Below are 17,313 nucleotides of genomic sequence, written 5' to 3'. Positions count from 1 at the left end.
CGCCTGCGATCATGGCAGAGGTGGGGGCGAAGGATCCACGCCGAAGCCTCCAGGAAGGGAATCGGCGCCGAGGACGTCGACTTTGGTTTGGCCGCCACGCCGGCCTGGAGTTTCCCCAAGATCTATGCCCACCCGCCAGATCCGTCCAGGCAGTATTGGCGTCGACCGTAGTCGCTACCGTAGCCAGCACGAATAGGAGTAGATCGAGTCGGAGACGACGCCTCCCATGGAACTCCGGTCGGCCATCGAGGAGCCGCCGTAGCGCCGCCGCCTCCATGTCACCCACAAAGTCGTGGAAGGCCCCCATCTTCACCCGCGGGTGCCGCCCACCAGGCAGGCCGCACCGCGCGCCACCGATCCAGGCCGCCGCCCCGAGATCCGATCTGCCAGCCGCCGCCGCACCATGAGCGCCGGATCCCCACATCTGCGTCCACGCACTGCACGCGCTCCCGCGCGCCGGACACAGTCGCCGCGTAGCCCCAGCGCAAGCTTGCCACGGTGACCACGCACTCCCACGGCGGACGCCCTGCAATGCCCGAGCACCGTGAGAGGGAGAACCAGAGTGCCCCGCTGCCACCGACACTGCGCGGGCTTTGCCTGACGGCGCCTACTGGCGGCGGCGTGGGGAGGGAGATCTGGCGAGGAGGAAGCTCGCCTGGCGGCAAGGGTTTCGCGGGGTGGGCGACATGGGGGACGGGAAACTAATGAAAATATCTCGTAGGGACTTTTGTTCACACAGATGCGCTTTAATTAATCGCTTCCTCACCTCTTCATACAAAATAAGCATATCTTCATCCGGTTCATTGGAATATGATCCAAATAAAACTAGATGAGAGAATAAGAAAATATATAGGTCATTTTAGGGATTGCAAATATGTGAATGTCGAATGAGAATGAGAATTCATGAAAAGGAGTTAGCAACCTGTGCAACTGCATAGGTTGATAGTTATTACAAAATATAACCAATAAGTTTTTTGAGCTTCTTCAACTAATATGTTGAATGACTCGGTGGGAGCTCTTTCTTCACTGTCACAATTACGGTGATCGCCGGGGATCCAAAAGAGATCGCCGGCGAGATTTGTACTGGCTATCACAATTGGCCTTGCTTGTGGCTCAAGGGTGAGATCATTGGAGAGTCGGTGTGCTTCTAGGGTTTCTAGGGGGGTACCTGAGCGTGCCTTATATACGTCCGGCCCCGGGAGGCTATCCTACGGGCAGTCTCGGCCGACGAGCTCATGTCTCCTTCCTCTCGTCTTTTCTCCCGGGTCCGCTACTCCCTCTGTTTCTCGTTCCCGAGTCACTCTTGCATAGACATTGTCCAATATCCCATTGTTAGAGTCTGGACCAAAATGAAGCCTCCTCGTGCATTTGAATTTTCAACCGTCCGATCGAGCTCCCTGACGCGTCCTGGCCGTCGGATCTCCGGATGGACCGACCCTGGCCGTCCGATCGAGCCGGCACTCGATCCTCGCCGTCCGATCTCGTCTGGCACTGCACTAATCGGGGTCGCCATGCCACCGCCTGTAAATTTGGTGGCCCGCCAAGGGTACTTTCGTCATTTCACCTGGTGGCGTATAAGTGCAGCAAGCCACCTCCCGCACACGCGCAGCCCCGCTCCGTCCTCCCCTCGCGGCTTTCCCTCCCGTAACCCTACCTCCTCCTCTCCTCTGAGCCGCCGCCGCCGGTCCTCCTCCTCTCCTCTGCGCCGCCGCTGCCCGTCCTCCACCTCTCCTCTGCGCTGCCGCTGCCCGTCTTCCTCCTCTCCTCTGCGTGGCCGCCGCCCGTCCTCCTCCTCTCCTCTGCGCCGCCTCCCTCCGCCGCTCGTGCCGCCGCTTCCTTGTCGAGCTTGACGTCCTCAGGAGGAGAGGAAGCTGGCGCTGCTCTTCCCGAGGAACGCGCCGTTGCGCCATCGATAGGAGAAGGCCAGGCGGAGCGCGCCGTCGCCACCGGCTGGCGCGTCGACGGGAGGAGGCCAGGCGGGGTGCGCCGTTGCCACCGGCCGCGCCGTGGGTGACTCCTCTGCCACCTCACTTCTCCTCCTCATCCTCTCCCCGTCACGGCGCAGCTCGGACATGCCGGTACGTACGCCACATCCACCCTGCCCCTGCCATGGATCGGTTGGATCGATTTTCCTCTCTCAGTACACGGCGGTTTTCGTGATTGTTTGGTTCATGGGTTATTGATAGCGGGTACATATCAAGAGGGGATGGAGGAGCCGGACATGGATGTAGAGAAGGCGGCCAGACCCGAGTTCGTCCACCCCTGCTATGCTAAATTTGATGACTAGCAGGAAGTGAGCCCAGCCCAGCATAATTTCTTAGTTGGACTCATTGCTTGTCTGTCAGTTTGTCCAATTGAATGTTTCTTGCTTGATTCCACTTTCATTACAAGTCTCGTCTTTAACCAGTTATTGCTTTCTTAGTTGCAGCATTGTAAATCCGCTGAATTGATCAGATAATACGGATGGACGAGGTCACACAAGCCGTTGAAAACTTGAAAAAGGAATGGAGCCAAGCAGTTGCACAGCTTGAGGTGTGCAGTGCTGCAATTGAATCTTGTGGGAAGATGGGAAAAGGGACAGAAGAAGCAATGTCTCTTCCTGGTTGAACGGTTCTGCGCAGGATGGACTGCAGTGCAGACTTGATCTTCTGGCAGAGCAGCTACCCACTTTTGAAGAAGTTCAGTCTGGACAGGCAACCCTAGGCTCATGGAAGGACCAATATCAGAGGTAGGCTGTTCTTAGAGTTCTTTTTGCTCGCTTTGTTTCTTTAGTTTTTGTATACAAGTGATTTTAGTTTTTCAGGCTGCGTGTGAGCCTGAGGAATGCTAACTTACAAGCAAAAGCGAACATTGGAAAGGCTGCTCAAGAAGAGGTGTGTGGTTTTTCCTCAGAGTATGCTCCATTAATGATACTTTATTAACTGAGCAATGCTAGCTTGCCTGTAATATAAGGTGCCCTCACAATCTAATTTTGCTTTCTGTAGAGGGAGCTTCTTCTGGGAGGTGGAGAAGAGTCCACTATCCGGAGGCGTAATCTCCAGTAGAGGGAGCTAGCTTGCCTGTAATATAAGGTGCTCTCACAATCTAATTTTGTATTGTTGGTATATTTTCGGAATATTTGAGACGTTAGTTCTAGAATGGGTTATGGGTTTGATGATCTGTTAAGTTTCATGTGGATTTCCTGCAAGTGTAGAACTCGTGAAGGCCTCCATAGGCTATGAATTAGTTCTAATGGAACAAGTCTATGTATTCCATCGCGTTCTCACAACATGTAACTGAACAGTGGATCAGGTGATTGCAAGCAATCTGCAGTGCTTAAAGTTCAGGATGACCATTTGGGGTGTACCAGGGTGGCCGGCCGATGCATGGATGTGTCGCCAGTGCCCAGTTGCCGCCACACGTACATGCAAGCAAAGTAGCCCACTTTATCCTATACAGCGTGTGTGGTCGCTCAACGTGCCAGGCGAGCACCCTAGCCTTGAAGTCTCACAGCCTAGGCACTGTAGCCTCTTGCGCAGGGGTGGCCAAGAGTGGACGCTTGCTTTGCTTTCTCTTCCGTTCCCGGCTGGCCATATTGATTTGCTTTGCAACAATGGCCAGTGTACTGTGTGGCCTCAGGGAGAAAAACACGACCGGCCGGCCGGCCAGTGTACTGTGCTCACTAGTAGAAAAAGGGCTTTTAGTCTCGATTCTGGAACCGGGACTAAAGGGGAGGCTTTAGTAACGACCCTTTAGTCCCGGTTCTTACACGAACCGGGACTAAAGGCCCTCCACGTGGCCGCTGCCTGGAGGTTCACCTTGAGTCCCGGTTGGTAACATGAACCGGTACTAAAGAAAATATTATGATTTTTTTTTTGAATTTTTCTTTTGAATTTTTTTTATTTTCAAATTTCTGAATTATTTTAACCTCTAATCTCTAATCACCCCTCATCACTGCTCAATTTAACCTCTAATCTCTAATCATCCCTCATCATTCCAAATCATCTAACTTCCCGGACGGTCACCCATCCTCTCACTACTCCAGCCTGAGCACGCTTAACTTCCGGGTTATATTCTCCCTCGTTTCCAAGTCCGCACTTGTTGTTTTCCTGACAATAGTAAGATGTCAATCCTATTAACCCTCAGGAATTTAGCTTGAGCATGAAGTCACTCATTTCACTGTTTGAGTTTGAAACTATTGTTCTAAAAAACAATAATTATTTAGTAACACTAATATTTCTTGAATAAGTAGTTTGACCATAGTTTGACCACAGTTTGACCAGATTTGTCCAAAATTCAAAAAAACTGAAATAATTATTTAATAACACTAATATTTCTTGAATAATTAGTTTGACCATTGTTTGATCACAGTTTGACCAGATTTGACCAAAATTCAAAAAAACTGAAATAATTATTTAGTAACACTAATATTCTTGAATAATTATTTAGTAACACTAATATTTCTTGAATAAGTAGTTTGACCATAGTTTGACCAGATTTAACAAAAAAAAAAAAAAAAAATTTGAGCATAACTTTTTTCCTTTTAGAATTTGAGGATTCTAAAAATTTGCAAACAAGCTATAGGCTGTCAAAATCGGATGCGGATTTTCATGCTGAACATTTTGATATATTATACGTTTTTTTCCGACATAGTATGCAAAAGTTATAGCCGTTTTACATTTTCCCTCACTTTTTGCAAAACATGTCCAAATTTAAGTTTTTAAATTTTCCTAAATAGTACATGTAGTAACATAACTACATCTGGAAGGATTTTAATTTTTGAAGTTTTTATCATTTTCTTTTGCTTTTTACAAAACTGAAAAGGCGATCGGGGGGGGTAGAGTTTGAAAATGGGACCTTTAGTACCGGTTCGTGCCACGAACCGGTACTAATGCCTCAAACCCCAGTAGTACCGGTTGGTGGCTCGAACCGGGACTAAAGGTCTAACCTTTAGTACCGGTTCGTGGCACCAACCGGGACTAAAGGTCCCATTTGAACCGGGACTAATGCCTGTACGGTGCCCTAGCCGCTCGAATCGGGACTAATGCTCACATTAGTCTCGGTTCGTAATGCAACCGGGATTAATGCTCTTTTCTGGCCGAACCAAAGGCATGTTTTCTACTAGTGGCTACATGTGTGCGTACGTACTCTTATGCACGTCCGCATGCAGGCGCGGAAAGAAGAGGCCTGTCGACCCAGGACTCGCATCCTTGTGTTGGCACCTCGATGAGGAGCATCCCTTCGAGCCTAACACCATGGTTTGTACCCCGGGCCCCAGGTAACCTATTGCTTCTTGAATTAATCAGGGGCACCACGGATGGAGTTCGTAGTGTAATTTGAGTATGAGTGGCATGTATTCTTTACGTGCAAAAGGATAGTAGGGTTTGTAGACAATATTTATCATGAAACCTGGAGATAGAAAAAAGAGCTTCTCGCATTGGTTGCTGCTGAATCCTGAAGCCGTCTATCAACCGCCGCTCCTTCCCTGCCCCACGCCATCCAGCAGAGTTGTGCATTTATCCGCAAAACAAGTTGATAAGAAAATCATTAGCGCATCAAGTCGCCTGCCTGTCGCGTGCCTCTATTGCTTGTTTAGGCATAAAGCAAGAAGGCATAAGGCACAACTGAAATACTGAAATGACCATGGCGTGTGGAGGTCTTTCACAAGCACAAACTCTAGCCCAATGAGCTCGTTCTCCACTTAGTTTTACGTTCTTGCTCTTTTTTAGTGTATTGATAATAAATGCTTACTGAATTTGGAATCTCTCCCTTAAATAGTTGCTATTAATGTCATTCTGCTAGCAGCAAATTACTCACCCGACGTTTTGGTCTCTGAATGAAATACACAGGCAGCATTTGAATTTTATGATCTGCAGTTCTGATTTCTTTTATAGGCTTGGCTGAGTTCACTTTATTTTCTAAGAAATTGTGTATCCGATTTGGCACAGAGCTACTGCATCGTTTTGATCTGGCACTTGGTTGTTTGTCGCCGCTGAGCTACTGTAAGTGGATCTATTTGTGTGTGCCTTACAGGTGCTCAACTGGTTGATGGTAGCTATGCTACATATTTTGCTCTTCACAAACAGGCTGCCCTATGTTGCTGCTGTTTATTCGCTCATCCAGTTCATTTATAATGGTACTGTTGTCTCGTCCTGCTCATTTGTTGTCCAGTTTTTCCAAAACAAAGGCCTTAAGCTACTGTTTTTCTCATTCCTTCTGTCAGTATACTCTACATGGTATATTTGGATGGATGGCCTGATATGAGATTTTTGTGGTAAGTAGTCAAATTAAATAGTGAGGAAAGATAAATCAAACTAAAACTGTGTGTTGCTTTAGTTGTTCAAAGCTACATAATTAAGAAAATACATCTGCCACCATGTGACCTTACATGTTCATCAAGACTCATTTTTTGTAATGCATACAAGAGAAAATGCTTTTCTTGGATAATGCACACTTATAGCTATGAATATTTGCAAACAAATCAGGTTAGAACATCACTTAATATAATTGTTGCAACTGGCCTCCATGTGAGAGTTGATGTGGAGGTGAAAGCATGTAACTCATTAAAGCTTGAAAAGAACTGGTATTTGTTTTTTTATTTTAAATCTTCCTTTGGCCAGTCGGTTTTATCCATTGTACGAATATTGTGTCTATGGTGAAAAAAACTAAAAGCAACATTTAGACTTCTACTTATATTCAATATCTTATCAATTTCTTCTGATCTGAATTCTGACCTGACTTTTGTGCTACTAAAAAATTATTCAGGTATGAAGCTCTGCCCATAAACCTGGGTTCAAGTGGTTGGTGGCCGGTTCTGTGTTCAATGGACAAGGCTATCTATCTAAAATAGTTAACTATATAGCTTACTACTATGCTTTGTTAAAGCAGTGTAAATTAGTTACAGTGAACAATCTTTGTGGCCTTTTTTGGTACAACATACTAAACCCTGATGTGTTTAGTATGCAAAAAGGCACCATTGGCACATGGACTTTTGTTTTTTGAACCTATGGAATATGAACCATGTCTTACTGGGTTTGATATGGCTGGGGGCAAGAGGGGTGTGACAACATGCAATTCCAAATTTTCATGGGTCATATGTAATGCTTTGGTGTGTTACACTGCACTGAAACTACATCGCTATGTTTATAATTTATATGCACTGCTTTAGTTGCTTTTCTTTTGGAGGCTCCATCAGACTAAAGGGATCGTAGTTGTCTACACTTCCTATCTTGACTCCTTCAGAATAGAGGCATCGTGGTTGTCTAAATTTTTCTTGCGTCAGGTTATAGATGATGATGTTAGGTTGATCTCTCTCCCGTTCGAACCCAACGGGTCGAACGGGCCCTTGACTCGCGCCCTGATCGGGGGCGCCCAACCAAACCATGGTTGGTGGGCCCCTGTGACCCGCGCTATATAAACAGAGGTAGGGGCCGGGGCACGACTCACGAGGTTAATCGCTGCCACAAACCCCACCTACATCCCTACCGATCTAGGGTTAGCGCGGTGCTCACGGGAAGCTCCACCTCCACCTCGCCCACTCTCCGCCATCGCCGTGTGCCCTAGCACCACGATGGCCTCCGGCTCGAGTTCATCCGCTGCTGGACAAGGTAGGTTCACCGGATCTACTAGCCTACTCCGATCTAAAGTTCTATCAATGGTATCAGCCAGATCGGGCTAGTTGATTTCGGTATAAAGAAACAACAACAGAAAAAGAAAAAGACATCCCCTCCCCCAAAGAAGCCTAACCCTAAAAGAACAATAGGGGCAAAGGGCAAAGAAATCGCGCCGCCGCAAGGCCGCGCCGTTCCTCTCGATCCCCACACGCATCGGCAAGCCGAGGTGTGGGGACGAAGAGCAACCCTTCGGGGCAAAGGGCACCTCCACAGGACCACTTGACAGCGGCGCGCTCTCCGGCGGGAGTTCGCGCACGCCGGCAAGGGGAACTGTAGGGGCGCCGCCACTCGCCGTCGTTTGAGCACCGTCGGACGCGGGGAGGAATAGAGATTGCCCTCCTGTTGTTCTCTCTCTCACTGTTATAGTGGGGATGGAGAAGGTAGCACAGAAAAGGGGGAGGAGTAAGAGACGACGGCTGGCAGCTCGACGCCGTCGCCGGCGACTGGCGTGGCTGGACTCGCTGCTGCGCCATCTGTGGAGAGCGCAGAGGGCTCGACCTCACCTGTCGGCTACTGGAAACGGAGAAAGAGCGAGGAAAGGAGGTGAAAGGAAGGAGAAGGAGGGGGAAGGGAAAGGGGCACGCGCGCCGCGGCGGTTCGTCGCCGTCGCCGGCGACCGCCGAACCCCGACACCCCGTGCGGGACAGAGGCTGAGCGGCGTGCGAAGGGGAAGAATGGACTAGGGTTTCCTTCGAGGCCGGTGCGGGCTCTTTTGTTCGAGCGAGATCCAAGGACGACCGTCGGATGAAGATCGAGCGGCGCCGGCTCAGACGGGGCTTTGGGCCGAAAGTGGTCGAGGCCATCGCAGCTGCGCTGCGCATGACCGGGCCATCGGGCCGAAAGGACGAGGCCGGCGTGCGCGCGCGCGTCACAGGCCGTGGGCCGTTCTTTTTCCGCTGCGGGCGCGTGCTAGGCTGTGCAGCTGCTATTTTTTTCAGAAAATGGAAAAAATTCTGAAGAAGTTACTGCTGTTAACAAAAATTTTATATAGTTTTAATTCTTTTTCCTATTCCGATTTATCCAACGGAAAATCTGTTTAGAAAATAGAAATGTAAACTGAAAAAGTTTCTGAAAATGAAAATAGAAAATTTTCAGAAAAAGAAAAGTTCAGGAATTTTATAAAGAAAATAATAAAGTTCATTAATTCTTCTTTGATAAAAGAAAAGTTTCTGTAAAGAATAAAAAGTTCATGAATTTTTATTCATGTTTTTCCGCTGCGTAAATAATTATTAGTGCTCTTTTACAAAGAAAATAAAAGTTTATATAGAATGAAGGTTTTAAGAGCATGTTGAAGAGATTATTAAAATGAATATGATTATGTTATTTTTATGACCAACGTTGTTAATAACATGATCATGTTTTATTATTCAAATTTAAAGGTGCTTTTTTAAAAGTGAATCGAACTAAAGTAAGATATTAAATTGTTGCTTCTCTAATGCATTTTTGAACCAACCGGTTAAAATTGCTTAGAGAGTAAAAGAGTACAGAATTATTTTTGAATAGAATATTATAAAGTTTCCGCTGCAAAGTAAAAGTTTTATCCTCCAATTAAATTGGAACCAACGGGAAAATTTAATTGGAAGAAATGTTCTTAGCAATGTTTTTCCCCTGTGGGTGAAATAAGATGCAGATAGTTTCCACTATGACAAAAGAAAGATATTTGTTTTAAAGTTAAAATGTGGTATTGTTATTTTCTGACCAACGTTGATGATAACAATGCTATAATTCTATGAGTCTTATGTTCAAAGTTTAAATCTCTGATAAGTTTTGTATCAAAGTGGTCAATTTTCAGAGAACGGATAAAGATCAAGAAATGCTCTTGAACTAGAGAAATGTATATTTCTTGTTCCCGATGCAATAAAGTTGATGGTGAAGATTAATTCTTAGCAAAGTTGTTTAATAGAAATACTATCATCACATTGTTTATAAGTTATATGCATTATTTCCATTTCCGCCCAACGGTGATATGGAATTAATGTATAAGGATGATGTTTATTCTAATTCTGCCACAATGGTGATTTAGAATATAAAAGAAAGTTTCAAAAGTTTAATGTGCATTTCTTTTAACCAGACCAACGTAGGGTTATTTTTTATGCCCATCATTGTTGATTATTGGCTAAGTTTTCTAAGACTAAAAGTTTTGCATGCTTTCATTCGTGAAAGCGAATGGCTGGGTACTTGTGACCCAAAAGATGAGTCATAACGTGAGGGAGTATGTTCTCTCTAAAGAATGGCATAAAAAGAAAAGAGATAGATCATTCAGAGTCTTGGTTGATGAATGTCTTTCATGTACTCTCTATGAAGAAGTTTTTTTTTCAGTCAACATGATTTGAGATGAAAAAAGTAACATGCGTGTTTAATTTGACCAACGTCGGATCAAGCATGTGTGTCAAAGAGCATTCAGATTTATTCCTAAATTTGATGATTGAATATGCAGTCAAAAGAGCCAATTCTAGCATTTATGTTCCCTTACAGGGAATTACCCGCATGGCGGGAAAAGATGATTATGATAAAACCTGCATGGCGGAAAAAGTCTGGGAAAATACCTGCGTAACGGGGTAAAGCTGACATAATATTATGTCAAAAATCCCGTATGGCGGGAGAAATTCTGGCAAGAGAAAAATATGATAACTCATGTGCTTTTAATGTATCCCACTCTGAGAGAAAAGAATGGAGTAGCTGAAAGGCGCAACCGCACACTTATGGATATGGTGCGCAGCATGATGAGTTATTCCAACTTGCCATTGGGATTATGGATGGAGGCGCTTAAAACCACCATTCACATTCTCGATAGAGTACCAAGCAAGTCGGTGCCCAAAACACTGTACGAGCTATGGACAGTACGGGTGCCCTCCCTACAACACTTCAAGGTGTGGGGGTGCCCTGCTGAGGCCAAAATGCTTAATCCAAGCATTGCAAAGTTAGATCCCAAAACAGTAAGTTGCCACTTTATTGGCTATCCAGACAGATCAAAAGGTTTTCGTTTCTACTGCCCTGACAGATATACAAAGTTTGTAGAAACGAGACATGCAGTCTTCTTAGAGGACGAAATGATGAGGGGGATCTTGGTAGCTCGGAAAATTGATCTTGAGGAGAAGAGGGTGCATGCACCTAATTCGATGATTCAGGAGCCATTTTTCTCACTACCAGTTGCAACTCCACCCATGACAGCTATGGGGGAAGACCCGGAACCTGTCCGTCATGAGCCGACTGAACCCGATGTTGAGCATGAAAGGGAGGTGCAACAGCAAATTTTAGAAGAAGTGCCAGAAGTTGAGGCACAAAATGTGCCAGAAATTGAGGCCCTTAGAAGGTCTACAAGACCAAGAAAGTCAGCTATTTCTACTGACTTTAAAGTTTATAACACAGAAATGGTTCATATGGAAAAAGATCCCACCTCATATGAAGAAGCCATGAGAAGCCCTCATTCATCAAAGTGGATGAAGGCAATGGAAGACGAGATGAAATCGATGAGTTCCAAAGATGTTTGGGACTTAGAGGAAATTCCTAAAGGAGCCAAAACAGTAGGCTGTAAATGGGTCTACAAAATTAAGTATGACTCTAAAGGGAATATAGAAAAGTATAAAGCACGACTCGTGGCAAAAGGATTTACACAAAGAGAAGGGATAGATTACAATGAGACATTTTCTCCAGTCTCATGTAAGGATTCCTTCAGAATCATAATGGCATTAGTTGCTCATTTTGATTTAGAGTTACATCAAATGGATGTTAAGACGGCATTTCTGAATGGTGATTTAAAAGAAAAGGTCTACATGAAACAACCCAAGGGTTTTATCATGGAAGGCAAGGAAAATATGGGATGCCGCCTGAAGAAATCCATTTATGGATTAAGACAAGCCTCTCGGCAGTGGTATCTAAAGTTTAATCAAACGATTAAAAATTTTGGATTTAAAGAAAATATTAAGGATAATTGCATTTATGCAATGTTTAAAAATGGGAAATATATTTTCCTAATCTTGTATGTGGATGATATCCTGCTTGCTAGTAGTGATGTTAGTCTACTACAAGAAACAAAGAAATACTTATCCTCAAATTTTGACATAATAAATCTTGGTGAAGCATCATATGTTTTGGGCATAGAAATTCACCGAGATAGGAACAATGGAGTCTTAGGACTATCTCAGAAAGCATATTTAGAAAAGGTTCTTAAAAAGTATAATATGCATGCGAGTAAAGCCACACCTGATCCAATAGTCAAGGGCAATAGTTTTGGGAAATTCCAATGTCCCAAGAACCAGTATGAGATCGATCAAATGAAAGCAGTACCATATGCTTCGGCAGTTGGCAGCTTACAGTATGCACAAGTGTGCACTCGCCCTGACTTAGCTTTTATCACCGGGGTACTCGGTAGATATCAAGAGAATCCAGGCCTAGAGCACTGGAAGATGGTAAAGAAAGCATTGCGTTATGCGCAAGGCACGAAGGACTACATGCTAATATATAGGAGAAGTGATTCCCTAGAGATAAAAGGGTATTCAGACGCAGATTTTGCGGGGGACAGAGATGATAGAAAATCTACGTCAGGATACATATTCACCCTCGCTGGGGGAGCTATTTCGTGGAAAAGCTCCAAACAGTCGATAGTTGCATCATCCACGATGTATGCAGAAATCATAGCATGCTTCGAAGCCACGTGGCAGGCGATATGGCTAAAGAAATTTGTACCCGACTTGAAAGTGGTAGATTGCATTCACAAACCACTAAAGATGTACTGTGATAACCAGCCCGCAGTATTCTATGCTCACAACAACAAGTCGAGTAATGCTGCCAAAACAATAGAGATAAGGTATTATGTTGTGAAAGATAAAATCCAGGATCAAACTATAAGTCTCGAGCATATAAGGACAAAGGATATGCTTGCGGATCCGCTAACGAAAGGCTTACCATCCAATGTGTTCAAGGAACACTTAGCCGGCATGGGTTTAAGGGAAAGCCTTATGATTCCTGGATAGGCCCAAAAGGAACAGAATTTGTTTCTGAACATAACGTATGTTGTAGCTGTATGATTCTAACGGCAATTAAGCCGTGACGATGAAACATGCTCTATGTACCAATATGTGATGAAACAAATAAACTAGAAATTACAAAGTTAAAAGTAAAGTTGAGATCAAGGGGGAGAATGTTAGGTTGATCTCTCTCCCGTTCGAACCCAACGGGTCGAACGGGCCCTTGACTCGCGCCCTGATCGGGGACGCCCAACCAAACCATGGTTGGTGGGCCCCTGTGACCTGCGCTATATAAACAGAGGTGGGGGCCGGGGCACGACTCACGAGGTTAATCGCTGCCACAAACCCCACCTACATCCCTACCGATCTAGGGTTAGCGCGGTGCTCACGGGAAGCTCCACCTCCACCTCGCCCACTCTCCGCCAACGCCGTGTGCCCCAGCACCACGATGGCCTCCGGCTCGAGTTCATCCGCTGCTGGACAAGGTAGGTTCACCGGATCTACTAGCCTACTCCGATCTAAAGTTCTATCAGATGATTCGTGTATGACACTGTACTAAACCAATATTAAGTTTTTTTATATTTGCAATGCTCCAATGGTTGTATTACAGGATTGGATGTGATTTTACCCAGCAGTGATGGATATGGCTGTACCCGGCAGCAGTGCTGCCGGATGCGGCAAGCCGCATTTCCTACCTAGTGCATGTGAATATGTGTCCTTTAAATCACAAATAGTTGTTGAAATGTGATTGAAAGGAATTAATATTATTATGATCTTCATTCATACTCAATCTTTCCCTGAAAATATTTTCAGCCCAGCAAGAGAAAACGTAGAGAAAGATATTTTATGTGGGAGCAGCCATGTGGTCAAAGTTCTAGTACTATTTTAAATTGTTGGGATCAAAGCATTCCTTACGTTTGTAGGCACAAAACAATAAGAAAGGATTTCCTTCGTGTTTAAATTGTTCTATTACCATTTTCAGGTTGTTCCTTGTATTTTTCCTGGCATGGAAAATGAGGATTTCTAGTAGCGGGAGAAAGGTAATTGATCTATTCCATGATGAGATAATTAAACACCCCTTCAATATTTTTATTAAACAGCTCCCATTCACGCAGAGTGCATCAGTTGTCATGGGTGATACATGCATCGTAGCTAGTCCCGGCACATGATCTGATGGTCGTGGTAAACTTCCTATGCAATGCTAACTAGCCTGCTGGATTTGCTAGCGTGGCTGCGCGTCGAGCCAGCCATCGGGAGAGATGTAGGACAAGTTGACGAATCTAGCGATTTGCTTGCCGCTCAGCTGCTTGGCCCACGGTACTCGCTCCGTCGTGTTGGACCCCGCCCCTGTGCACTCTGATTCCACCATCGTTAGCAATCCCCTGCAAGTAAACCAAACACCAAGAAAATCATATATATGTGCAACAGTTTAACTACATGATCGACAGGAAACTATTATGTGAGCACAGAAGCACACAATCCTGGGTCAAGAAAATATTTTATTCTCTTTTCTAAATAACAATAATGCATACGCACGACTAAGTAACTAATACAGTTCACAGAGGGAGCACGTGTAGACATTACGTTTGGTGAAGAAGAAAAAAACTTATTCTTTGTGTCGCTTGGAAGAAACTAACCTGAGTGTACAAATGGAACTATTCTATCTCCGCAAAAAAAGGGTACTATTCTATGGACTCCTTTCAGGGTTTTTAAGTATATAAAAAATGCCATTTTAATTTTCTTAAGAAATTCCGGAAGTGTATAATATACTACCATATATACTATCTTTTTTTAGAATATAAAAATCATTTTAATATTTTAAAAGTAAAATGTGCGAGCACTCAGAAGCACAAAATCCATTCTCGATGATCCGCTTGTTTAAAACTCACTCTTTGCCCTTGGAGTTCCAGATGTCCCAACCTTGGCGGTCCACAACGATAGACATGTTGGTCTGGTAGAAGATGACCCTAGCATAGTCTCGCCATGGGCGTCCCAGGTATATCGGCATGAAGCCGCCGACCTTGCACTGCTTGAACACAAATGCGGTATCGTCTTTGTCACTGTCTCGCCCATGCGCCGTGATGGATCCCAGCGTCTTTGTTAACTTTCCCGTCCATAGATCACAGCCCTACATGCATGCGTACACACACACACAATTCCGTCATTGACAACGCACATGTCGAGACCTGATAGACATGCCTGATTTAATTTGCACCTGGAAGATGGACCTGGCGTTGCCGAAGATGAAGTCCACGGCGCCGCCGATGACACAATTCTCATAGTAGTGCCTCCCAGCCATATCGCACAACGTGTCCTGAACACTGAAGAAGCCGCATCCATAGAACGACGACCGGTCCCCGTCAACTAGGGCAGCCACCGCTTGCGCCAGGTTGGCCCCGTCGTATGTGTTCTACAATAACAACTCACGTCTAAGGCTGAAATCTTCTTGCAGTCATATCGGTGGTGAGAAAAACCATTATATTGGGTGACATATTAACCTTGAACGTGATGTCGCGGGCCATGAAATCGTCGGCATGAGAGGCGAAAGTCGGGGTGTCGGCGGTGGTGGACGACCCGCCGGCGTGATCGGCCCACTCGATGGACGTCTGCAACCTCCCCTCGCCTTCCAGTAGGATGAAGCTTTTGTTAAATGGCACATTCACTTTCTCACTTCATCGTGTATCCATTACGAGAATACGAAAAAACATAGTCAAAATCGGTTTCATTGTTAATATTTTACTATTGAGACAACGTTTATATATGTGGAACAAATGAAAGATGCACAGATCTCACGTGTAAGTGCCGGCGGCGACGTGGACTCGGATCCATTGGTTGTTGCCGAAAGGAACGGAGTCGATGGCTGCTTGGATAGTCTTGAAGTCGCCTCGGCCAGTATGGTCAACGAAGACGCTTTTAACCACCGCCTGTGCAGCGTCGCAGCGGTGAGATGTCTCGGATGTAAAGACTATGAAGAGTGCTACAACACTAATGGCTACGGCCAGCAGTCGCCGTAGTGCGAGCTTCTTCATGTCTTTTCGTCCTGTACCTATTAGTCTAAACAGATGAAAAAGAAATGGCTAATGGTGATAAATAATGAAGGAGACCGTGAGAAGCTCGACAAAAAATAGAATCAACTGGGAAAGAAATAAGCCCGGTATTGATACAGGCAATCACTGATGGGCGCTCCGGGTTTGGTAAGTGACTGATTCCGAATCACATCTTTCCATGCGTGGTGAACAGTGATATCTTTCCATTTCACGTCTTGTACGTGCGCTCGAACCATGCAGCGGCCATGTAGGTAGTAATTAGGCGGCTTCTCGGCTTGTGCTATGGGATGCCATGGTGCATGAGTTGTGTGGTAAAAAAAAAACTACTTAGAAGGTCGTATGTCTCTGTGGTCAGACCAGGTTTTTCCTTTTTTTTAACCACATATATTTGTTAGACAAATGTATTACAAAGAGTACACATGTTGAGTCAAACTGGCAAAAATGCAAGCAGCCAAAACTGCATCTCTCTGGTGCATTCTGTTATTTTTCTTTGCTCGAAATGGCCATCCGGTTTTTTTTAACACAGCACAATCATAGATACTCACATACAAGCACATACACTTACCCTATGAATGCACACACGCGCACCCTACCCCTATGAGCACCTCCCGCTGAGCCGGCACAACATCTTAAGGTTGACGAAGTCATCACAGACGCTCATTGTCGATGAGAACATCTCCTCTCACTGAATGAACTTCACCGAAAGTCTCAAATAAATTCTAGAAAATACAAGCACCGATGCCAAGTCACTAGATACATTAACCAACGTTCAACATTACAAGCACCCATGAAAAAAACACGAACTTACATAGAAGAGCATCTCCAACAGTTGTCGCTAAAATAGGGAACTGAAAACGTGGTTTAGGCTACTAGAACGTGAATTTTAGGTCGCCGGAAAAAACAATTCTCCAACAGCAGCCCTAAAATAGGGCACCACCGCTTCAACAACTGCCCTAAAATAGGGCACCCAATACATCCAAACTATTGTAAACTAGAAGCTAATCCACGCGTTGTTGCGGAAATTTCAAGATAAAGAATCTTGTGTAATAGTAAGAAAAAACTAATCTACTATATCAATGTGAGGCAATACAATGCTAAAGAGGAAAAATATTATATGAATCACAAAATGTAACGATAGAACAAATAATGTATAAATCTTGTTTAGTGAAAAAAAAACTCTGCTTTGTGTAAGAAACTGGAAAGGACCATATTGTACTCCTGCGTGGATGCCCAAATATCCTCTCTCATGGTTAGTTGTGAACATAAAGTAATTTAAGGAGCATTCGACAGCAGCTAGTACGTAACCGGCGAACAAAATTAAGAGGTAGCCAAATGCAAGGTTAGCTATATGCAAAGTGGATATGTGAAAGCCATTTTTAGTTTGATCAACATTTGCTCAGGTAGTATATTATACATTTGTTAGGATATTGGGCCCATTTATAGGGCAGCCCAATAGGCAATTTCTGAAATCTCAAAGGCCCATGTGTGTGAGCAAGTGGTGGGAGTGGGAAGTTTAGTCCCACCCCGGAAGTTGAAGGAGTTGCACACCAGCTTATAAGGTGGAGTGTTGTAGCACTTGTAAGTGAGTGAGAATAAGAGAGTCTCTCGCGCACTCCTCCTCCTCCTCCTCCGCTCGCTCGTCTCGAC

General features: G+C 44.9%; 1 protein-coding gene and 1 long non-coding RNA gene across 15 annotated transcripts; one reads left to right on the top strand and one right to left on the bottom strand.

Moving 5' to 3' along the window:
- Nucleotides 1–1,601: 1,601 nt before the first annotated feature.
- On the top strand, nucleotides 1,602–7,156 carry LOC109754419 (uncharacterized). 14 transcript variants are annotated; one of them, XR_012188328.1, is made up of 9 exons: nucleotides 1,602–2,078; nucleotides 2,187–2,293; nucleotides 2,423–2,728; nucleotides 2,804–2,873; nucleotides 2,985–3,040; nucleotides 5,928–5,981; nucleotides 6,066–6,115; nucleotides 6,203–6,253; nucleotides 6,745–7,156. It is a non-coding gene; the product is annotated as an uncharacterized lncRNA (long non-coding RNA). The 14 variants fall into 14 exon arrangements; XR_012188335.1 differs by lacking the exon at nucleotides 6,203–6,253; XR_012188332.1 differs by lacking the exon at nucleotides 6,203–6,253 and having other exon boundaries at nucleotides 2,985–3,654; nucleotides 5,105–5,981.
- Nucleotides 7,157–13,841: 6,685 nt separating this feature from the next.
- LOC109754418 (probable pectinesterase 29) lies at nucleotides 13,842–17,090 on the bottom strand. Its single transcript, XM_073503402.1, has 5 exons — nucleotides 15,413–17,090; nucleotides 15,118–15,289; nucleotides 14,835–15,029; nucleotides 14,509–14,747; nucleotides 13,842–14,001 (listed from the first exon to the last, which is right to left on the bottom strand). Exons 1-5 carry the CDS (start codon nucleotides 15,646–15,648, stop codon nucleotides 13,842–13,844), a joined length of 1,002 nt encoding a protein of 333 aa, XP_073359503.1. The 5' UTR covers nucleotides 15,649–17,090.
- Nucleotides 17,091–17,313: the final 223 nt, after the last annotated feature.

Source organism: Aegilops tauschii, chromosome 7, assembly GCF_002575655.3.
Source record: "Aegilops tauschii subsp. strangulata cultivar AL8/78 chromosome 7, Aet v6.0, whole genome shotgun sequence".
Taxonomy (NCBI): Eukaryota; Viridiplantae; Streptophyta; class Magnoliopsida; order Poales; family Poaceae; genus Aegilops; species Aegilops tauschii.
The sequence above is the reverse complement of the archived record's forward strand: the minus strand, read 5'-3'. Positions and strand labels throughout refer to the sequence as shown.

What these genes read in the sequence shown, in the direction of transcription:
- LOC109754418 (XM_073503402.1), bottom strand. Translation starts at nt 15,648, where the DNA reads ATGAAGAAGCTCGCACTACGGCGACTGCTGGCCGTAGCCATTAGTGTT. An exon ending in CCCGCGACATCACGTTCAAG is followed by an intron (nt 15,030 to 15,117) that starts GTTAATATGTCA and finishes TTGTTATTGTAG; the next exon opens with AACACATACGACGGGGCCAA. An exon ending in ACGCCAGGTCCATCTTCCAG is followed by an intron (nt 14,748 to 14,834) that starts GTGCAAATTAAA and finishes GCATGCATGTAG; the next exon opens with GGCTGTGATCTATGGACGGG.